Consider the following 24,245-nt stretch of genomic DNA (forward strand, 5'->3'; position numbering starts at 1 on the left):
GTGTACCAGTCCTCTACTGTGTATCTCTGATTTGTGTGACTGCCGATCATGTTCATTTTTTATGCTCCTCCTTTTTTTTGTCTGTAACATATTCCCCTGCTTTCATCTACTTAGACCACATTGAGCAACGAGTCATCCCCCTTTTTTCTTAAATTCTGGGGGTTTAAAGAACTATGTGAATTTGCAAAGCACTGAAACGATTTGTACTGATTTATTGTAAGGTGCTCGATATGAGAGGAACATCTTAATTCCTCATAATGAAATCTAGTAGATTAAGGTGTGTTTTTTCTGTCATTTCCACCAGAGTTCTTTGCTCATGATGATCCTGGGAGAGTTGGTACCATCGGAGGGTAAAATCAAACACAGCGGTCGCATCTCCTTCTCACCGCAGACTTCCTGGATCATGCCGGGGACAATCAGAGACAACATCCTGTTTGGACTGACCTATGATGACTACCGCTATACCTCTGTCATCAAGGCCTGCCAGCTGGAAGAGGTACTGATATCTTTCTTTTTGTTTGGGTGTGGTCTTATGGGTAAATGTTGTTACTCATGCAAACTGCACCAATAATCCATACTACTACTACTTCCTCATTAACAAAAGATTGTCACTAAGAATCTAATTACAAGAGGGTAAATCAGTGCAGTCAGTCCAAGATTTCAACCCAGCAGCAGTGTTCTCAACAATCTTGAAACAATACTGCCGCACAATCTACTACGCAGGTTAGTCAGGCCCCTTAAAGGGTCATATTTGCCTTAAAAAAAAATACAGATACCCTACTTTTGTTTAAATCAAACATCAATGAAACACACCAAACATACAGATAGGAGGTTATGGTTTGAACATACTTAAAATAGGGTCAAACAACAGAAAAGGAACATGCTACAGTGATAGTTTTGAATCTTCACTGACTATTTGGATACTAGATGCATTGTATCTTTTGTACCCACAGCCTGAAAATACACACAAGGTGAAGTGTGTATGCTTTGCTTTCAAAATGTCACAAATGACCACACTAGTTACAAATAACTTCACACTTTCATGAAGTTTTCTGTAGTTTATTCATTTGCGCCTGCCTCTTTCTCAACTCCTACCTCTGTCACTGAACTGATGCTCTGCTGAGTTGTCTCTTTAGAGCCTCTACTAGGCATCAAGAAGGTTCAGATTTCACCCAATCCACATTTACACCCATTATCTCCCCTCACACACACACACACACGCCTGTCTCTTCCACTGATACACGCACACACACTTGTGCTCTCATTAGTCTCAGTGCTGAGTGATGTCCCCTCAGCAGAATAATGTCTCCTCTGTTGCCATGGAAATTTCGGGTTATGTCACTGAGATGGAACTTGAGCTTGTTGGTTCCCAGTGACAGACGTTACAACACAGACAAAGTGTATTGACATTTAGGCCTGTTTTTCAGTGTAATGTATATTATCAAGTTTTGAGGAGATACATATCACTATAAGATGTAACAGGTGTTACAGAAACATAGGTGTTTATTGTGAGGAAACCCCCAGAAGTTATGTTTTTTAGGGGTTGCTGGCACCAACCACTAAAACAACTTGGTGCGCGTGCCCCATGTTTGGATGCTGTGGTCTTCCAGGCGGACGGTCAGTGTTCAAATCCGACTTGTGGCGTCTTTCCCGCATGTTGTTCCCTCTCTCTCTCTCTCTCTCTCTCTCTCTCTCTCTCTCTCTCTCTCTCTCTCTCTCTCTGATTTCTGACATTATCCACTGTCCTGTCTCTAAGGCATAAAAATCCCCTAAATAAACCTTAATTATTATTATTTTTTTAAATCTATTTGGGGAATTTTTGCACTACAATCACATTATTATACACTGATTTTATGAAGTGTGAAATGAGCTGTCTAGTGATTACAAATAACCATTTAATATGTCCATAATTAAATCTAGTGGCCCTTTGTAAATATTTATTTGATGGTTAACCCACAACATTTTTATTTTGCTATTGTTCTTCTCTAAAGAGAGACATTAAATGTTTGGAGGACAGAGAGTGGGGGATGACATGCAGCAAAGGGCCGAGGTCGGATTTGAACCCACAGCCACTGTGATGAGGACTATAGCCTCTGTACATGGGGTTCACGACATGACCGCTAGGCTCTCCAGCGCCCCATCAAATACTGTTAATGAAATGATTGGATTACCTCATACAGAGGTTGACACCATCATACAGTACGCGTTTACCACCACAACCCATCGCCTCTGGCAACTGACAGTCCCTCGCAGGTTTTGACAAAAACACAACATGTTGTCACAGCAAACAAAGCTGGTATACGATATTGACGTCCCCAATTGACTGCAAAACAACAGCTTCCATTTTGTCTTTGAGGAGAGGTGTTAGACTGTGGCATGAGACCTCAACAAAACTGAAATGACAAAAGAAGTGGAGCGGTGTCACACGTCAGTTCTGCTGTGAATTGTATGGATATGAAATGAGTGACAGGATGTCTTCCTGTGTGCTTTTATTGAGTGTGGATTTAGCTTTTCTCTGAAATGTTGTCAAACTGCTTCTGAAATAGATAGATTGTTAAAGTGGAGCCCACCTTTAAACACATGCTGTGCTGTTTGAAGTCCTTAGTTGCGGTTACTAGCTTTGTTAAACGATGTGGTTATTTGTAATATGTCTTATACCCTGAGTGATTGACATATATAAAGTTATTTACATCTTTCTATTTTCTTAAGGACCATTTTGACAATCAGATACATTTTCATATCCTCTTGATTTTCTTATGTGAAATACATGAATCTTCTTTAGCTTAATAAAGCTCACCTTTCAGATATCATACACTAATAGGCAACCTTTTGCTTGGTTTATACAAAAACAAAAAAGGGCCCAAAAAAATGTATCATTGGCCTTACTTTCAGTGCAGAACAGGTTAAACCGAACCTTTTATATTTCTGTACAGTTATATATTACAGTTTATTTCATAATAGTTGATATATTGTAGTGAAATTAGAGTTTATATAATTTAACTGAAACTTATAATGCACACCGTTCCAAAAAAAATTGATAAGAAATAAAATATAGAATATAATTTAAAAAAAAATAGAACTTTATCAACTAGAGTGTGACCAATTAATCGGCCAGCCGATCATTTTGGCCGATATTAGCATTTTAAGTGACTATCGGTATCTTCAAGTTTGATAGCAGATTTTGCACCGATATTACTAAATTTACTCACCAGTCGAATAGCATTCCCTTTGAGCATCATTGTATGACACTAGCAGTTCTCTGTCACCAGCAGGAGGTAGGAGGGCGCTGTATGGATCACAACGAGCATTATCACTCTCCAGAGTGTCATGCTTTTATACACGTACATGCACAGTTACTTCATAGGTTGAGTGACCAATTTGTCTTCATTATAAACAAGTATTTGCTGTTCTGCCTTTGAGCACTCAATGTGTGTTTATTTATATCTATTTATCTCTACACATCGAAGATACATCAAACATAGATCTAAGTAAGATATCATCCGATATAACGGTATTGTTTTTTCTCTCTCCCAAGTATTGATATCGGCCCCAAAAAACATATCGATCGAGCCCTAATATCAACACAGACTAAAAATGTGCCAGAGGATTTTCTCGAATTATAACAACATAAGAAAAAGAAAAATTGGAGTCATTCATTTAAAAGTGTATGAGGAGAAACGGCGAACAAAAGTGACAAGTAGAATAACAATAATAGTGAGACAAAAGGGGGAAAATAAGTATAGAACAATTTTATTACACAGGATATTGAAAAATGATATTCCCCACAATATGGCCATGGTAAAAAAAAGTAATACATTTTGTTATTGCATACTATTGAAAAATATGTGAAATTGTACCCAGTATGAAAAATGTTCTAAAAAGTAATATTGAGCATGAGATTGAAAAAGTAATAAAAACGTACATTACAAACTATATTGAAAAGTTGTGTTGTCTCACAGCCATCCTGTCTCTCTATCGGCACTTTCCCTGCTGAATGAAGACCGACACAAAAAAGAAAAATATAGAAAATGAATACAGAGGAAGTAATATTACACATAATATACTGGTATTGTGTTTTATGTTTTTACACTAATCCTCAATGTTTGGTCTTAACTATCAAACAAGGCTCTACAGATGATATGAAATGGAGATGACCTGTCTTGCACACAGGGCTTTTCACTTCAGAAAAAATCCCCAGGGCAACCCTGACTCACAAGAGCGCAACCAGAGCAGGTTCCTCCAGACGGAGACGAGGGCTTTAGTGGGCTTGAGACTGTAATTCCTCACTATTGTGTCCCCCTGCAGCACCAGACAGACTGCTCTGGGTGGTCCTGCCTCTGTAAACTCATCTTTTCCTCTTCCAGTCTCTAGCTGCTGGCCCGGCAGGTGCTTTTTGTTCACACTGAGACTCACAACATGTCTTTTTTTTTACTGTGCTGCCTTCTTTAACAAGCTGTTAAACAACATGGTAACTTGATTCCCTATGCGCTCCTGGTACAGACGGCGGAAGCTGCCGTTAAAAAGGTAGGAAGTTTTTAACGATGATAAACTTGTGCTGTCACTTCATCCTCATTGGTATGGGCATCTGTTTCCATAATCAATTACCATGGCAAGCTCTGTATCCCTTTACGTGTGACATCCTTCACTATCCCATCTGTGGTCTTCGTGTGGTTTGGACTTTTGCAACAACTAATCAAACGAATAAACCTAAATGACTCGGATGAGTCACTTGTGTGTCTGTGCCTTGGTGACGTGTAAATGGACTGTAATAGCGTACCAGGAACATTTTTTTTTTAGTAATTTCTCTCATAGAAATAGCAGCCTATGTTTTTTTAATATTTTCTTATGGTTTTCATGATAAAAACAGTATTTTCTCCTGTCTTGAATGTGCAAATATTTGATGCTATTTGAAGTTGCCCCTGCTGTTGTGTTATCCATGACATGACATGTTCTTTAACCAGAATACGTTGTGAAGAATCACCAAACCACCAGATCACAGCATTATGTATGCATTGAACATTGACTCAAACAACACCATGTTGAACAAAACATGACAATAAACTTTGCAGCATTTATCACCTCCCTAAAAAGAGTAAAACATTTTGGACATCAGGGAGTGTCTCCATAGTTAACCCTCATGTAGAATCTTTGCACAAGGACACCTTGCAAGGTCTTGACACAGTGCAGAGGCCAGTTGAATCTGCAGACTACACATGTTCCACTTCAACCTTTTTAAGTGGTGAAAACTCATCAGAAGCTCCCACTGACAGGAGACACAACATCCTTTAGCTTTGCTTTTTCTTTATAGTAACCATATTGCAAATTTGATATCAAGTTCTACAGCTAGTCATCTGCCACACTTTGAAATGCTTCTTCTTCTTCTTCTTCTTCTTCTTCTTCTTCTTCCCTTTGCTCTAGTTGCCCAGGATTAATGTTGTGTTTTCATTCCAGAGTTATCGGAAAGAGTAGATACAGTTCGTTCTTACAGTACAGCTTCAAACCACTGACCTAGTTTCAGTAACAGTAACATTTTGCACACTGGGAGTGCAGCTCACACTCTGATTTAGTCATACTTCCAGCATTTACAGTACCGGCACTTCAACATGTGATGAATACAAACAGTGGTAAGATTGAAGACCCAGGTCACCATTTAGAGAATAATGAAAGAAATAAAACCTAAAAGGAGAAAAAAGGGGATCATTTTGACTTTGACTTGCTGGTAAATGCTGAAATGGAAGATATTTCAGATTTTTCTTAACACAATGCTTTGACTGTCCTCATTGTTTTTTTTTTGTGTTTTCACCTTTTATGTCCCAAAGTTCTTCTCGCTGTTGTACAAAAGGTGACCATGCAGGTGTGTAGCTGATCCACTGACTGCCTATTTACCTTTTCCAGGACTTTGCCTTGCTGCCAGAGAAAGACGAGACGTTCCTCGTAGAAGGAGGGGTGACCCTCAGCGGTGGTCAAAGGGCTCGCCTTGGCCTGGCCAGGTACTTCCTCTTACACCTGAGCCTCTCTCAGCATGTCTCTTCTTATCCTTGTCTCTGTCAACACTACTGTTTCTGCTGATGAGTGATTGTTAGTCTTTCCTATCCTGTCTTTAACTATAGCAGAGTTAGAGTGAATTTTTAAACATGGTCCGTTTTTCTACATATTTTGGGATTTTACTAAATTGTACAAATGTCACATGAGTAAATAGTTTCAGGCTCAGTCACCGCCGCACATGTATAGAGGCCCATAACTTCACTTTTGTATGAGTCTGTATTTAATTTGAAGGAAGGAAAAACCTTCTGACTCTGCCTTTATCTGGCACTTTGACTCTTAAAAAAATGTGTTGTAGTCATTATAATAAAGAAAAAGGAGGTAGGTATATCATGTAGGTACAGGGCAGTGCAAAAACAGCAGACTGAGGAAAAAGATATGCCAGCACACAAATGCCACAAAAAGTTTTAATTCTTCACAATCGCAACCAGAGGTCTTCTTCAGGTGGATTCAAAAATGATCACCTGAAGGAGACGTCTGGTTGAAATGTTGTGATTGTGATGATTTAAAACTATCTGTGCATTTGAGCAAGTCTGCAGGCCTATCCTCTTCCATAGGTCATTACAAGCCATTTACCACTTATTTCGCTGTGTCATCCTCTGTCACTTATGCTCAAATATACTGTATGTTGAAAGAGGGCACGGTTTAAAAATATCAAAACTAACCCTTTTATTCTCATCAGTTAAAAATGCACAGACTACCCTTTAATTCTTAGTTTGAGAAGGAGCTAAATGGGCTAAAATATCTGTCACTCTGCAGTGCATCATAGAGAGCTCCTCATGAAAAAAGTGCATCAATCAGCTGCATCTTTTCCTCTTAAAACCAACTTGTTCACTTCTCAAAGAAAACACTCAAAAGATAAATTTCATGACCATAAACCAATCAAGGTTATCCATACTGTCTGTAGTAGCACTCCCATGGTCAGCGCCTCTATTGCCTGTCAGCCAAGTTTTACAAGTATTGTTAATGTTGATAGCTGAGCCTCTTGTACATAATCAGAACTGAAATCCCTCATCCATCATTTTTATCTGTGCGTCTGCCTGCAGAGAAGCTGAATTTTGTGTTTTATTGTCTCACTTTTAAAAAGACAAGTGCTTTCTACGGCCTCAATTGAGCGTTATTACCCTATTAAAACTGTGTGTAGTCAGACACTCTCCTCTTCCCACGCAATATTTATTGCTTTAGTGTCCTGGCACCAATTATGAACATCCCAGTGGGTTTTTTCTGCCTCCTACCGTCTCTGTAAATAGTCATCAGAACTGATTTATGCCCACAGTGACTCTACTTCCTCATTTACTCCTTTTTTCTTTTTGTTTAGTTTCCCACTCTTCCTCTTTCTCTTTGTCTTGCGTTTTGTTTTGCACGTCTCTTATATTCCATGTCCTAATCATTTGGGTATTCTCCGTTTCCGTTTTCATACTTTCTTCGCTTGATGTCTTACTCTGACTCACATTGTGTTTTTTTTTTTTTCCTGCCTCAGGGCTGTGTATAAGGACGCAGACCTCTACCTGCTGGATTCACCTTTCACCCACCTGGACATCGTGACGGAGAAAGAGATCTTTGAGAAGTGTGTATTCAAACAGAGAGTCTTTCATGTGGAGGAGTTGGGGGGGTAGCTGTAGAGCTAACGTTTAAGTTCATGGTCAAGGTCATCTCTTGTTGTCTCAGGCACAGTGGAGTTGACTGTGGTGAGTCACAGCTGTGTCATCACTCTGTAAGCTTCTCAAGGAACAGGAGTTGTTGTTTGTGTTTTTGAAGTTGAGACAAAGGGTATTATGGTTTTGATAAAATTCTTTAAACTAGAAACAGTTTTTGTTAACATTGCCGCATCATTCTTTTTTCTTATTTTTTTCAAAAGGGTATATTTTGGGCTTATTTTAGAGATAGGACAGTGTAGAGAGAGTCAAAATCAGGGTGAGAAGGAGTGGGGAATGACATGCTGGTAAGGAGCCACAGGTCCGATTTGAGCCCAACCCGCTTGCCATTAGGACTATAGCGTCAATACTCTTCTTGGCTACCTGCATCGTTCTTTTTATGATATGTCCTGCCCCCTTAAACCCCCCTGCCCGACAGCGATAGTCTACTGATTTTAAGATTTTCTTTTTGGCTTTTGATACCTTTATTTCAAGGAACAGGACAGTGGATAGATGAGGAAATCCGAAGTAGAAAGTGGGGACTGACATGTGGGAAAGGGGCTGAGGGTCAGAATGGAACTCAGGCCGTCTGCTTTTCGAGGGCCATAGCCTCCGTGCATGAAGCGCAAAACCTTAACACAATCGGCGCCCCTTTCAGTCTTGTTTTTATAAAAAATTGCTGATCTGTGTTTATGGTCTTTTAAAAAACAAATGTAAAAAGTTTACAGACAGTTGATAGCTGATGTCTCAATCCAATCTCCATTTTCTGTTTCCGTGCACAGATGTGTCTGTAAACTTATGGCCTCCAAGACTCGTATAGTGGTCACCAGCAAGTTAGAGCATCTCAAACGGGCAGACAAAATCCTGCTGCTCCACAACGGAGACTGCTACTTCTATGGCACCTTCTCCGAGCTGCAGGCACAGCGGCCTGACTTCAGCTCCCTCCTCCTTGGCATGGAAGCCTATGACAACATCAATGCAGAGCGACGCAGTTCCATCCTCACAGAAACTCTACGCAGGGTCTCTATCGACGAGACCGCTGGATTTCGAGGCCCAGAGCCGATGCGCCAGTCTTTCAGGCAGCAACACCCTCCAATAATAATCTCTGGAACGCAAGGCCACGCTGGAGGTGACGGCTACCCAGAAAAACGCAAACAGTCCCTCATACTCAGCCCCCTGGCGGCTGCTCGCAAGTTCTCCTTCATCGGAAACTCCCAACAGACTGCAAACACTCCCCTGTCCATGATGGCTGACGATGGGGTTCGGGAACTCTCTGATAGGAAATTCTCCGTTGTACCCGAGGATGATCAGGTAGAGGAGGTGCTCCCCAGGGGGAACTTATACCATCATCAGTTGCCACACCTCCACGGGCAGCGGCGTCAGTCCGTGCTGGCATTCATCACTTACTCTCAGGGCCAGGAACGCAGAGAGCAGATGCAGTCTTCCCTCAGAAAGAGACTGTCCATCACACCACAGTGTGACCTGGACATTTACGCTCGCCGCCTGTCCAAAGACAGCGTTTATGACATTAGCGAGGAGGTGGATGAAGAAGACATGGAGGTAGAATGTTACTGTTTTCTTCAGCTGCGTTTTCAACATCTGGATGTATCAGATAAGCAATAGTAAATGAACACATCTGTTTCTTCACAGCAATGCTTTGCAGATGAACGAGAGAACATCTTTGAAACTACCTCATGGAGCACCTATCTACGCTACCTAACCACCAACAAGAGCTTAATCTACGTCCTACTTTTCATCATATTTGTCTTCATCATTGAGGTAAAAGCACCACAATGTTAGGCTCGCTTGGTTTTTATGATGTACATATAGATGACAGAGGATTGTTCTTGTCTTCTTCACACCTATAGGTTGCTGCTTCAGTCATTGGCATTTTCCTCATCACTGAGTAAGTGTCATTTTTTATGATCCTTTCCACTAAAACATTAGAAGACATACAGTAAGTGCCTTTGTGGTCCCAGTGTGCACTGAAACCCTGCTCTGTTTGGTGTATTTTCCTTTTTTTTAATACATTTTAAGTAGAGGTGCATTTAGACTTTTGTAGTTTTAGACGAACATGTTGACAAAGTCAGTTTTAATATTTACTTATTAAAGTTTTAAATCACACTTTCAGAGTTATTCCAAGATCAAAGTTCCACATTTGTCCCTCCTATCTTCAATACTTCCTTCTAAAAATGCACCATGGTGCCTACTATATATATAAAAGGAAAAGGTAATTGTATAGTATAACTACACCCGTGTATTAAATGTTAATAATACAATTAGATATTATAAAAATGAAGAACGGAAGTTAACCCCCTTTGTAAGAGAGAAACAAATTAATATACCTTCATCAAAAGAAAAAGCAACACGATTTACTGCAAACTCCCTAATGGCAACAGTAAAACATTTCTTGTTAAAAGAGAAATATGTCAAAAATCACAACAAGCCTGAGGGGCCAGTAGCATAGTGGTTGGTGCACGCCCCCCATGTACAGAGTCTGTGGTCCTCCAAGCGAGCGGCTCGGGTTCAAGTCCCACCAGTGGCTCCTTTCGCGCATGTAATTCTCCACTCTCTTTTTCTCCCTGATTTCCAACTCTATCCACTGTCCTATCACTACAATAAAGTCACAAAAAGCCACAACAAGCAAGGCTAGAAACACATTTTTTATTTATACCTCGGTCCAGTCTTTTTCATTTCTAATCCATACTCGTTTTACCAGTGAAATCAAGAGGGATGGAGAAAACCCTTCTTCACCCAACTACATCGACGAGCAGCACCCAAATGCCTCATCGCCCCCCGTCCACCTGGCAGTCATTGTCACACCGACCAGCGCTTACTACATCATCTACATTTACGTGGCGACATCAGAGAGTGTGCTGGCTTTAGGATTTTTCAGGGGCCTCCCATTGGTGCACACATTACTCACTGTGTCCAAACGACTGCACGAACAGATGCTCAGCGCCGTAATACGAGCACCCATGGCTGTGCTCAACTCCATGAAGACAGGTGACTTACTTTGCTTTCTTTGTTAGGTAAAAAGAAGCAATGGCAAAAAATAAAACCTTTATTTAATGATCTCATATGGTACCCTTGTATCTGCCTTTTCCTACTGTCTTCCAGGTCGGATCATGAACAGATTTACAAAAGATATGGCCACCATAGATGACATGCTGCCTTTGGTCCTGTTTGACCTCATCCAGGTATTTACTGTATAATATGTTATGAAGTGTTACGCGGTAACCCGCGAAAGCTCCAGGAAGTGACATTTTATGCACGTTCTCAACGTCCTCCTCACTCCACTCCGCTTACAGAGATCAACAGTACAAACTCATCACACACTCCCGCTCTCAGCCAGTGCCTGCCGAGACTGTCGTTTGTAGGATGGAGAATGAATACAGACACACAGACTCCTTCACAGACTTTCACATGTGTATGACCACTTACCTCCTCTGTAAACATTATGCCGGTAAATATCCAGTGTTTCGCGGCCGATGATGATGCTCGTTTGTGTACGTACGATCACGTATGACGAGCACGCGAGGGAGAGCGAGCAACAGGTTACTGGTGCAGTTCGCCTAACGGCCATGCTGTATCGCTACAAACAGTTTTTTTTAAAGTTACATATAGCCCCTTTAAATTTGAAGACACTGTTGAGCCATAATGTTTAAAAAAAAGGCTCCATCATTCAAATGGTGCACTCCTGTTTACTCAGGCTTTAGAGAAAGTGAACTTTTTGTAGGTGTGAATCTCAGTACATTCAAGTATTTTTGTCTCTGATCATTTTTTGTTTTGTTGCCCCACCACCAGCTGACATTGATTGTCACAGGTGCCATCTTCACTGTGTCCATCATGCGGCCTTACATCTTCATCGCTGCCATCCCATTGGCTGTCATCTTTGTTATCCTCAGAAAGTACTTCTTACGAACAGGACAGCAACTCAAGCTCCTGGAGGCTGAAGGTGAGAGTCAGGGGAGGAGATTAAAGTGATACTATCGTCTTCTTTTTTTTTACTAGACTTGGATTGGCATGAAAGATTTTATTAAACGGCAAACATACAAGAAATGTCAAAGTGAAAACATGATAGTAAAAGGCAATAGAGCGAGCAGAGGAAGGGAAAGTCGTGGGGAGACGCCACAGTCATCATAACTGTGTGTCTGCATACAGAGCTAGTGGATGGCCCAGGGCCAAGGGGGCAAAGATCGGGCTGAAGAACAAAAAACATGACAGAGGTGGGGTCAAAGGAGAGGATACAGGGGCTGCCTCAGAGGGGCGGGAACAGTTAAAGGAAGTGAGGCAGAGGGAAATAACAAATGTTACCGTCCAATCGGCAAAGAGTTTGGTATCCCTGGCAAAAGAGTGAAGTCATTTCTGAAAGGTTTTAATCGTGAAACAAGTGTTTTTGGCTGCTATTATACTCCTAAGTGAGAGTTTGATTAAATGAAATGCTCAGTATACTGACACTGCTGTGGCAGCGAACTTCATGAAACACTTGTAATGTTTATAATAATATAATAATGTTTCTGCAGAGCACCAGAACGCTTTTGGTACAATTTAAATGATTCAAGGTATTTACACGATATAAGTTATTCCATAAATTGAACAACTCCTCCTTTTCATATCACATTGATATAGTGAAAGTGGAACTGTTGCACCATTGAATTGAGCTGCAGATGGCTGTTTCAGTCAGCACCATCAGTAGAAGTACCAGTGTGGTCGCTGACAGGGCAGTGTCTCTCTGTACAACGAGGGGATGAGAAAACCGGTCACTGGAGTGCTGACAAAGATGCCGTTTTGTGTTTTTTGGATTACCCTCCTATGAAAATGATTCTTTCACTAAACATGTGTTACGGTGATGACAGCGATGTCTAGTTTCCGGAGCTTGCTGGAAGCGCGTTAGGGTCAAAAAGATGAGCCGAGCTGGGATTTCCTTCAACCCCATCCTGGAGCAACAAAAAGCAAAACGCTCTGGCTATTATGTGCATTAGTCACAACAATGCTTTGTTGAATTCTTTTGCTATTTGTAAGCGATTTTCCATTTACTTCACTGAGAGATACCCAGAATGTTTTTTTTGAATGTCTAAAATAGGAGAAATTATTTTAAAGGGCGTGGAGAGGCATGGTTAAAAAACAATCTAGACCAGTCAAGACCTCCACTGATAAAGGCTTTTTTTCCACATCATTACTGTGATTAGAAGGAAAACGGCCTTTTCCAAAGGCATTCAATACATTCATAATTTGATTTTTATCCTCCAGTTACATTCTAAGTGAGTTACACGCCCGCTGCTCACAAAATGATTTGTCTTCATGATTTGATATTTATGGTCTTGGGTCTTGCCTCTGTCTCGATCCCTAAATGTTTTCATCTTGTCTCGATGTCGGAGCACTCTGGTCTTGGGTATGTCTTGGTCTCGATTAGTGTGGTCTTGACTACAACACTATCCAACCTAGAAAAGAGGCTCTTAGGAACTCAGGACAAGCGGTAGGTTGGAAGAAATGTGTTACGGATCGAGAAAACTAAGAGGAGGACCCAGATGCAGAATTAACAAAAATAATTTATTTTAACAAAAAGCCAAAGGCAAACAAAACTCACTTCAAAAATGTGCAACAAAAAGCCAAAGGGGCGGAAAAACAAGAAGCCACAAGGAAACACTGGAAATTCTGACAAAGACAAACAAACTACACTCTACTTATGACATACAATGAACTGACACAGCAGGGAAGAAACACAGAGACTAAATAGACACAGGGGTAATCAAACACAGGTGAGACTAAGACAATGAGGGTAATCACACTGGAGGGAAACACACAGAGGCAGGAATGAACACAAGACAAGAAACACTGAGGACAACTACAAAATAAAATACATGAAACACTGAAGACACTGTAGAATGAAAAATTAAGGAACACTAGAACATAGAGGGAAACACCAGGGAAGAATGAGATCTAAAAGATAAAACCATCTAACTGTGAAAAACAAAACTAAACAGAACAAATAATGACAAAATGCAATATTTGGTTTCTGTTTGGTATTCTGTTTTCTTTCCCATTGGTAGGCCCAAATAACCCAAGCAACAGGTATATTAGGCCAACCTGTATCTTATTCTTAGTCTGCCTTCAGTCTTGCCTCTTATTACTTACATCTTCTGTTGTAAATAGCTGTTAGTACTCAAACTCTGAAAGTTGTACATCATTTTTGTTCTTCTCTTGCAGCACGTAGCCCCATCTTCTCCCACCTCATCATTTCCCTGAAAGGTTTGTGGACTATTCGGGCCTTTGGGCGTCAGACCTACTTTGAGACACTCTTCCACAAGGCGCTTAACACTCACACAGCCGCCTGGTTCCACTACCTGGCCACACTGCGATGGTTCCTCTTCAGATGTGATATGATCTTTGTACTGTTCTTCAGTGCAGCTGCCTTCATCGCTGTTGGAACCAACCGTGAGTGCCGGGATATCTGTGGGTTTTCTGATTAAGGGTGGATTTTGGACAGATGTGTTAGGTGGTATGTGTAATACATAGAGTACAGTTTATACTACAGTCGGTCTACACAATGAGTTTGAAGGAAAACAGTAAGAATTGAAGACTTTTCTTAGCATTGAACTTCAGTACCACTTTAAAGTCTTTTTTCCTGAACTAATTTTTCAACCCATTTTTTTCTTTTCTTTTTGGAGGGGGGGGGGGGGGGGGGGTATTAGACAGGACAGCTGAAAGGAGACAGAATATGTTGAGAGGAGAGAGTGGGAGACGATATTCAGCAAAGGGCTGTGTTCTGATTTGGACCGAGGCCACTTGGACTAGGACTATAGCCTCTGTACAGGGGAGGGGGTGCATGCTCTCACCAGTGACCTAAACTACCGCCCCCACCTGAATAACACCAGTATTGTTGTAATTTAGAACCCTCAAAATAAAAACATAAGACAACAGAAAGTAATGACAGAATGAGATGAAACTGCACGAGCTGTGATTGCAGCTAATTTGTGTGGAGCCTTTAAAAAAACACAAGAGCAGCAGCTGCACTTGTTTTTATGCATTGGAAGAAGGAAAACATTCAATGAAATTCGATTAACTTAGACAGTAAACACTTGATTTTTTCCATTATGCCAATGGTGTGAAGAAGCCTCGGTCTTATCTGTGTGCCTCAGTGTGCAGAGTCAGATATCAAGATCATAACACACAGTTTGTCTCTGATCAAAGCTGCTGGAACGCCACCGGATGAAATGTCATGTAGCAAAGGAAGCATGCGTGTGTTTGATTAAATAAATGTGAAACAAAAGTACACACACAGACATACAAACATGTGTTGCTGCGTCATTGTCTGTGTTTATGCTGAGAGCAGATTAAAGGGTCATTTCACAGCTCATTACTTTCCAATAGAGCCTGTAGCTGAACTGACATACCTGAGCTCTGCTCTGACATCAGAGAGAGCAGCTGTGATTGGACAATACTGACGTGTGTGTGTGTGTGTGTGTGTGTGTGTGTGTGTGTGTGTGTGTGTGTGTGTGTGTGTGTGTGTGTGTGTGTGTGTGTGTGTGTGTGTGTGTGTGTGTGTGTGTGTGTGTGTGTGTATGTGTGTTCACATTACAGAGGACAAACCAGGGGAGGTTGGCATCATTGTGGCCCTTGCAATGCTCATCCTTGGGACTTTCCAATGGGCTGTCATAACCAGCATCACTGTGGACGGACTGGTATGTGTTTCACTCACACACACACTCACACACACAATCACACAAATCTATATTGTTTGCATCATAGTAGGACTTGTATTGAAATACTTCAAAACTACTGGGCAGCCAGAACTGATTCAGCTGCTACAAACACACATCAGAGGACATTTTGATTTGATTAAACTAAAATCTTACCTCACTCTCTCTCTACTTCTCTCAGATGCGATCAGTTGATCGGGTGTTTAAGTTTATCGACCTGCCGTCTGAGGAGCCGCTCCCTCCAGGGAAATCTGGTGGTAAAGGAGGCCCTGACCTCATCATCGACAACCCACATGCCCAAGAAAGCTGGCCCAGCCGCGGTCATATGGACGTCCAGGGCCTGACTGTCAAATACACTGAGGCTGGGCGTGCTGTCCTCAGTGACATCTCCTTCTCCGTGGAGGGAGGGCAGAGTGTAAGTCCCCAATGAGTAAAGCCTGTGATTGGAGTTAAATGAAGCCTGGCTGAGGAATGTTGGATTGGAGGAATTGGATTTTGGTTAATTGTGTGTCACACAAATATTGTGTTGGATCTGAACTTAGCAACCTTTAACACGAACAAATTTCACAAGTAAAGACCTGTGTTGTTTTTTGGTATAAATCACAGGTTCTCAGTCTAAACGGACGCTGGTGGCTTTGAAGCAAACAATATAAATCTTTTATAATCTGTTATAGATTTTACCTCGACAAAAACAAGTCGTTCTTTGGGGATCGTTTCTGTAAGGTCATTGTTGTAATATCCCCAATGATCTGTGGGTGACTGAATTCCAAACTTTTTGTTTCAAAATTCCAATCAAATTGTTACCAATATGTAAAATATCATAATCCCCCTTAATGACCTTGCTTGAAGAAAATACTTTCCTTTGTAAAATTATTTTAAACTCATCCCTACAATCCCCTCAGCCTATCCTGGCTGTAATTGCAGCCACTATGAGCTCCTCATAATGAATCCTTGAGGACAGAGGAGCTCACTAAGTGTCTGCACTTGTCCCATTTGCTTCTCCAAGGTCTTCTGATAATTGGGCTATTAGACTCTTATACACCTGAAGGCAGCATGCACACTGCCGTGAATATACTGTTCAGGTACTGATACAGTATGTTCTGCATACTGTGCAGCATATGTGCATGCAAAAGCCAGAAACGACTTTGAATATTTTGTAGGTTTAAATGTGAATGTTCTTGTGTGTGTGTAGATAGGTCTGCTGGGTCGAACAGGTTCAGGGAAGAGCACCCTGCTCTCGGCTCTGCTGCGTCTCGCCTCCACTGATGGAGAAATCTCCATCGACGGCGTCTCCTGGAGCTCCGTCTCCCTGCAAACGTGGAGGAAGGCCTTTGGAGTGGTGCCGCAGGTATGACCATGAATTTACAATCTTATGTGTCGTGCAAATGTTGCAGTATTTAATTGAAGTACTGTAGAGTATGATCAAAAAGGAAACGTGTAAAAAAGAATCATCTGCAACAGGGCAAAATGAAAGTGGAGCTAGGATGGCATGAGATGTATTAAAGGTCACATATTTTCCTCCTCATCAACCAGTTTAAATAAGTCTCAGAGCGGCCCAAAACATGTCTGTGAAGCTTCTTGTTATAGATCCACTCTGATCCTGTTTTTGATCATGTCTATAAATCCCTCTATTTCAGCTCTGCTCAGAACAGGCTGTTTCTGTGTCTGTAGCTTTAAATGCAAATGAGCTGTGCCTGACCACGCCCCTCTCTGAAAGGGCTTGGGTGGCTCGAGTTTTCTCAAGAAGCCCTAGCAAAAAACAGAGAGGAGGGACTGTGGGATAAACATGGTGAAATGTATTTCACATAATGTGTGACCGTTAAAGAGTTCTGAAACAATTAAGTCTCACATTAAGAGTTTTTAAAACGCTGATTACGTAGAACTGTACGTTTGTTCTGAAGCACCAGCACTGACTGATACGTTATAAATCATTTTGAAATGTGTTTTTTATGGTGAGACTTTTTTGTCAATAAGAGAATGATATGATGATATATGTTTATTTTTTTTACATATGGATGGGACACAAGAGTCTGAGGAAACACCAACTTATTAACTCAACTCAGAAAGCATTATAGATAATAAGTAATGTTTCAAGGTGTTGTATTTCATACGCAGCCGGATATATCAGGGGTGAAATACCACTTAGTCAAATGCTTTTTTACTCTGCTCTGTTGCAAACAGAGAGTCTTCATTCTAACTGGAACTTTCCGGATGAACCTGGACCCACATGGACGTCACAGCGATGAGGAGCTGTGGAGGGTAGCGGAGGAGGTGAGGCTCTCTTTTAAATTTTGTTTTGATTTATAAATAAATGTGCTTCACAAGACAGTTACTGGATTAACAAAATAATTAGAGGTAAGGGGTAGAGTCGGTAGCATTTGTTGATTGCAGTTTGTAAACACAACATTCAAACTGGGCCCCTCCTCCTGGGTTCATCCCCCCCCCCCCCCCCCCCCCCCCAGAAACGCCCACTCACTGCAGGATGTACATTTCCTGCTTGTACCTGCACCACGAGCTATTGCATGCTAGCACAATCTAACAGTTTGGCACCTGCCTGTCCAACAGTAAGCAGACCAACTTTTTTCTTTTCTTTGCCGCTTCATCCCCAGACATCTGTCGTATTCACTAATTGGAATCGCTTCCAAATTCTGAATTGTATCCACTGCTATCAAAACACACCATCTCCCCACCAGGAAACGTCCTGTGTAAAATAATACAAAACATCAAAATGCAGGCAGAGGGTCTCTGAAGACATTCAATTGAGAGGCATTATTTTGTATAAGTCTACATTTTATTTTTCAGGAAAAAGCTACTGACTGTACCTTCTAAGTATTTCATAAAAATATTGCTATTAGGCGTCTCACATGAATGAATGAATCTGCAGTGTCTGTATAAAGTCTGATGAGCTTCAGAAAAAATGCTTGCTGAAAGGCTTGAAGAGTAAAATGGTTTCTTAAGTTCAGTATGTCTGGTGTTTCCTCAGGTGGGTTTGAAGTCTGTCATCGAGCAGTTTCCAGACAAGCTGGACTTCCAGCTGGAAGACGGAGGCAACGTGTTGAGCAACGGACACAAACAGCTGCTGTGTCTCGCCCGCTCCATCCTCAGCAAGGCTCGCATCCTGCTGCTGGACGAACCCTCTGCCTACCTCGACCCCATGTAAGTTATTAACGTCAAAACAGGCCGAGCTCTGTGTGTTTTGGATGTGGGTGTCAGTGTGCCACATGAGGGCTTACAATCAGCTTGATCTGCAAGTTTGGATTCCACATTTTATCTATCTACACCCACAATGAGCTACCTGTAATATTCAAGTTGTAACTAATGTCTGTGCTGGAACTTTCTCAATTGGTGCAACAGCTTACATGTTAGAAATGTATTGTCCTAAATTAGAAATTACACTCTAACAAGGCTACATTTCAACTTACACACAGCCGGTGGAACCCAGTGCAGGACTCTAACTTGAACGTGGTATTCGTAAAAGAAGAGCCTGATAATTGAACTAGTATGCCTGCATTCTGGGGGTTCTATGTTTTGTAGGGTAACAGGGGACTATGATGTGGCTCTGACTGCACAAACTCAAACAGCTGAAACCTGAAAGTGATCAGGGGTTTGTGTGTATTTTCTTTGTGTCTGTGTCAGCCTGTGAACCCAGCGCAGCAGAGGCACTTCAAATCTAACATGTGTGCTGCTCCTGTCCCTGCATATGGGGACAATCTCGACTACTTACTGTAATTCTGACTGTGTGTGTTTGTGTGTGTAGCAATATGTGCAGACGCCGGTCGTGATTGTAAATGAAGCCTTTAATGAGCAATCTAATTTAACCTGAGGCGAACGCTGCCTGCTCTTTCATGTTTCCCTCAACAAGAGCGCAACCTTAAACTAATGTTTGAGCAACAGAGAGAGACGGCCTTTGATGATGAAGATGATGCTAATGATGATGAGGACTGCTTTTGTGTGCGTGTGTGTGTGTGTGTGAGAACAGAACGTTACAGGTCCTGAGGAAGACGCTGAAGCATGCGTTCTCTGACTGCACAGTCATCCTATCAGAACACAGAGTGGAGCCACTGCTGGAGTGTCAATCATTCCTGGTAAGTTTTGGATTATATCTTGGATGTTTTTTTTCCACAGTTATTTTTGTGAGGAAACATAAACACTCATGAGTTTGTACGGTTCAATCTTATTGAAGCTGATCTGCTCACTCTAACTTGGCCTGTTAGAAGGCGAGAGCTCATGATACTACATTCCTTTATGTTGGACGTAGCTGTTTGCGTCTGTGTCCGTCTGCTGGATTGTTTAAGTGATAGTAATGAAAAAAAAATCAGCTTGCATGACAGTAATTTAAGGGAACTGTCACCTGGATTATTAGTTCTGTTAATTGATTAAAAAATTAGAGAGGATGTAATTTATCACAATGTGCCACAAATAAATTTAGTTTAGTTTATTAGTCCATTTGAATCAGGGACAGTGTACATAGAAACACATTAGTCTCAGAAGAGAAGAGATGCTTTGTACCAGATTTAGCTTAACTATCTTATTTCCATCTGTTGTCCTTGGGCAGGTGATGGCATGAGTAAAATACAAATCAACCATTCATGTGTGCACGCACAATGCAAAGAAAGCTACTAGCAGCCTTTTGTGACACAGACTAAAAAGTCCATTTAGGGTTTTTAGGTGGCTTAATCAGATTTCATGTGGGGTCCAGGCCACCGCCTGCCGCCCTGCCAACATTTCCTGAGCCCATCCAGCTCAACGTGCACACCACTATGCACATGGACGTGCCTATTACGCAACATAATGGATGCAAACACAGGACCACTCAGACAGCTACATTTGCACAAACCATTACTGTCTGATAATGAAAGACCATTACCGACTCACCAAGTGCAATCGCAGGCGCCCCTTTTTCCAGCTGGCATCAATGTTCACTATCTTCTAGCCCCATTAGAATGCATAAACTACACGTTTGGGTCTATAGATTAATCCCATGCTTTCACTTGTTAACATTGACAGCCCTGTTATGTATATGTTCGACAGGACATATTGGTGGGGATGGCATGTATCAAATAGCGTTAAGACCTGAAGTTGAACCTGTGACCTATGAGGACTGCAGACTTTGTACATGGGCACCTGCTCTGAGCTCAACAAGCACCCGAAAGTACATTCTTTAATTTCAGTTAAAATGCCAAAGCATCATCCACCATATTGGTGATGAATGTTTGTTTCCCTCTAATGCAGGTCATTGTTATAGAAAAGGTTCCACTCAGGTTTATGTCTCTAAAGAGCTGTCCTCTCATCTCTTTACTTTCTAGCTGAATTCAGACTCAGGCGGCCGGTTTTTTAAATGCTACTTTGTCTAAAAGTATGAAATCATCCTGAAACCTCCAGCTCCTCTTGGAGTTTCCTTGTTTGTTTTTTAGCTTTGTGTTTATCTAACCAATGACCACCATAAATGGATCCAATTTATAAGGAGGAAGCACCTCATCATACATACTTAAATATATCTGAAAGGATGATGTGTCACAGATGTCCTGATCTTAAGGATAATGGTGTTTCAACAGAAAATTCTGGAGTTTCACTGCAGGACACTACACCCTGTACCACACACACACACACACACACACACACACACACACACACACACACACACACACACACACACACACACACACACACACACACACACACACACACACACACACACACACACACACACACGCAGTACTGGGTGTGTTTGTTGTCGGCTGTGGTTGTAGAGTGGGCCTAATGTAGCTCAGTATTGAGGGAAGGTTCACTTTGTTCTGTGTTCAAAACATAACCTCCAATCCACAGCCCACACATACACCGTGTTTCCACAACTCCAGGAATTTTCAGATAAGGAAGTTATTTAATTCTTTTTGAGGTTTCTTTTTGTTTGATGAAAGACCAAACGTTTCCTGTTACAAAACACATTTTTAGCTTCTGTTTTCTCTCCGTCTCACAAACGTACATGAAAGAAAACTCACACTGAGTGTACTCTCCTCTGTGCAGATGATTGAAGGGAGCTCCATGAAAAGCTACGACTCCATCCAGAAGCTCCTGAACGAGACGAGTCACCTGAAACAGGCCATGAGCCCCGCCGACCGACTGCGCCTCTTCCCCAACCTTCATCGCCTCAACTCCAGCAAGAGGGTGCCGCCTCAGACCGCTAAAATCTCATCTCTGCCAGAGGAAGCGGAAGACGAAGTCCACGACACTCGCCTCTAACCAGACATGCGCACACACACATAAACACACATAAACACACATAAACACACTCACTTGTACTCCACAGGGACAAAACTAGTATTTGATCCTGTGATCAGTACTGATGATTTAAGATCTGATGGGACAACTTAAAGCCATTTATTATTAGCATCATCTTCACTATTCACTTAAAAGGAAAACTCAGATCTCAACTAAGTCACTTTCCATTATTAGACATCAAACAATTAAAGTCTTTATATTTAGTTTTCACTTAATCAAATTTTGGCCAATGAAACAACTGAACCCATATTCAAATACAGCTTATAGATCTGAACAGGGTTGACACAGTTTACTAATACAACTCAAACATAGCAAAGTGCTATGCTGCTGATGTCATAAATACACAACTGGTAGAGTATGTTTTGCACACAAGCTATAAAAACATGTTGGCATGGAAACAACCCTGCACATAAACCGTCAGAGTTCATTTCTGCACGAATATGTAGGGCAGAATTAGACGCTGAAAAGAAAGAAATGCAAATTCACATGTGCAGAACACGCCAACACACCTGCAGGTATAGAAAAAGATGAAACACTTAAAAAAGGCTGTATGACTGAAAGAAATGCAATAATGTTCAGGTCCTAAAAAAAAAGACACTTTAGTTGTAAATGTTAGTCATAAAGTATATTTATAAAAACATATTATGTGTATGTACTGCAGGGCAGAGCTCACCACACAGCAGCATGGGAGATAAACTCCTCCATGAAACAGGAACCTCTGAGAGCAAAGCATGATGGGTAGGAGAGATGTGCCATTGACATGTAAATAACACACCTGAGACAGTAACATGCACCATGATCTGTGGTTCACTGCGACTAACTGGACGACATGATGTCGGTGATTCTTTTTCAAGTGCCTTTGCAGGTCGCAGTCAGCTGGTTGTTTTTGAAGAGGTGTGACAGAATGTGTTCAGAGTCTCTTCAGTCAAAATATTCCTCAACAGGAGCCATTGTAGAATTCTGACTGCATGTGTTTTTATCAGAATGGAGCTTTTCTCATTTCATATATAAAGTTTCAATTGCGTGAATGATATGAACACCTGTTTTATCCAAAGGTACTCAAAAGCCTATTCGCTTTAAAAGACTTGAACAACAAATCAAAACTAGAATTACACATCGTCCACTGACCCCGCTGCTGACCAGCGTCTGCTGCAGACTGTGACGCTCCGCTGCAGACTGTGCTGAGAGGCTTGTTCTCTAATTTGCCGATCACCCAACACCCAAGAAAACAAATCACTAGAGGATAAAAAGATGAGCTGAGTGTAAGACTTCTGCAGTGGCTTCATGTGATCCTAAAGTATCTTCTTGTTAATGCTGCAGTTTCTTTGGTTTGTCTGCCTGACTGCAGAAACTTAACTGCACCAAGCAACCACACACAAACATACTGTACACACACACAGACACACACACACACACACACACACACACACACACACACACACACACACACACACACACACACACACACACACACACACACACACACACACACACACACACACACACACACACACACACACACAGAGGCCTGCACCTAAAAGGGACAGTGAAGCTGTTGGCTGACACTACTAACACGACGACTCAGACCCGTATTTTTCTATCTGAATGCACTTTAGAGACAGCCTGAGGTACTCATCAGCTTCTAAAGCAAGGCACACGTTAAAGAACTTAAGAGCTGTACACTTTGTTTTTTTAAACTTCTCCTTAAAATGAAATATAGGTTTATTATTGTCATAACTAATTATGCTTTTTACTTTGATTTTTTTCTCTTCGTGTCACTTGATGAATTACAAATGAACGATGAATCATCACAAAAAAAAATCTATTTTCAGAGCCACTGCTGTACAAATGCAAATGTTTAGCTTATTCGATCTTTTTTTTTATTATTTCAAGTGATATTAATTCTCCCTCAGAACCTGGCAAACATTTTAACTCTTCTAATTCACTTTATTTTTTTTCTTTGGTTGAGGGATGAGTGAGTTGCTTCTTTCATACTGAGTACTTTTGTAAAGCAGTGATGCAGATGAGTTTTAAGGTACTGTGGAGAAATGCCTTCATATCTGAACTACTGTGATGAGCGACGTTTTGTTTTTATTACAGATTAAATTAAGAACAAAGCAGTTTCTTACTCATAGGAAAAGGGACACCTGTGTCCAAAAAATGTATAAATGTATTTGTTCAATCAACTATATTTCCAGTAAAAACTAAAGATTTTGAGAATTTCAGTGCGAGTGTGTCATCTGTTAGCTGCACTTTCCTTTTACTTTTTCTGTCTTGTTTGTTGCTTTGTTCTTTGACGCATGGATTCAAACATTATTGTCTTTTCTTTAAAGGAGACCATTTATTCTCCTCCATACATAAAATCCTCTTTGAGTACTTTCAGGTAGGGTTGTGATACTCAAAATCTGTCTCTGTCTCCAGACCACTTTTTGAAGGTCTCAGTCCCGTCTGAGAATCGTAAGCAATTTACTCTATCTCGTCTCGGTCTCAGACTGGGTGGACTCCAGATTTTAAATCAAGACCACCAGTGATTGGCTATTTTTCTGTCATTACTGTGATTAGAGGGAAAACTCCCCTTTTAAAAAAA

General features: G+C 41.2%; 1 protein-coding gene across 1 annotated transcript in view; it reads left to right on the forward strand.

Moving 5' to 3' along the window:
* cftr (CF transmembrane conductance regulator) overlaps positions 1-23,883 on the forward strand; it is a 38,683-nt gene extending 14,800 nt beyond the window's left edge. Inside the window, exons 11-27 of the mRNA XM_020637190.3 lie at positions 305-496; positions 5,896-5,990; positions 7,523-7,609; positions 8,459-9,236; positions 9,327-9,455; positions 9,545-9,582; positions 10,396-10,682; positions 10,797-10,876; positions 11,484-11,634; positions 13,887-14,114; positions 15,261-15,361; positions 15,561-15,794; positions 16,572-16,727; positions 17,561-17,650; positions 18,363-18,535; positions 19,359-19,464; positions 21,404-23,883. Coding sequence (XP_020492846.1) covers positions 305-496; positions 5,896-5,990; positions 7,523-7,609; positions 8,459-9,236; positions 9,327-9,455; positions 9,545-9,582; positions 10,396-10,682; positions 10,797-10,876; positions 11,484-11,634; positions 13,887-14,114; positions 15,261-15,361; positions 15,561-15,794; positions 16,572-16,727; positions 17,561-17,650; positions 18,363-18,535; positions 19,359-19,464; positions 21,404-21,619 — 3,141 coding nt within the window. The 3' untranslated portion in view covers positions 21,620-23,883. The remainder of the gene's footprint in view (positions 1-304; positions 497-5,895; positions 5,991-7,522; positions 7,610-8,458; positions 9,237-9,326; positions 9,456-9,544; positions 9,583-10,395; positions 10,683-10,796; positions 10,877-11,483; positions 11,635-13,886; positions 14,115-15,260; positions 15,362-15,560; positions 15,795-16,571; positions 16,728-17,560; positions 17,651-18,362; positions 18,536-19,358; positions 19,465-21,403) is intronic.
* The last annotated feature ends 362 nt before the right edge of the window (positions 23,884-24,245 follow it).

This window comes from Labrus bergylta, chromosome 7 (genome assembly GCF_963930695.1).
Source record: "Labrus bergylta chromosome 7, fLabBer1.1, whole genome shotgun sequence".
In the NCBI taxonomy this organism is placed as follows: Eukaryota; Metazoa; Chordata; class Actinopteri; order Labriformes; family Labridae; genus Labrus; species Labrus bergylta.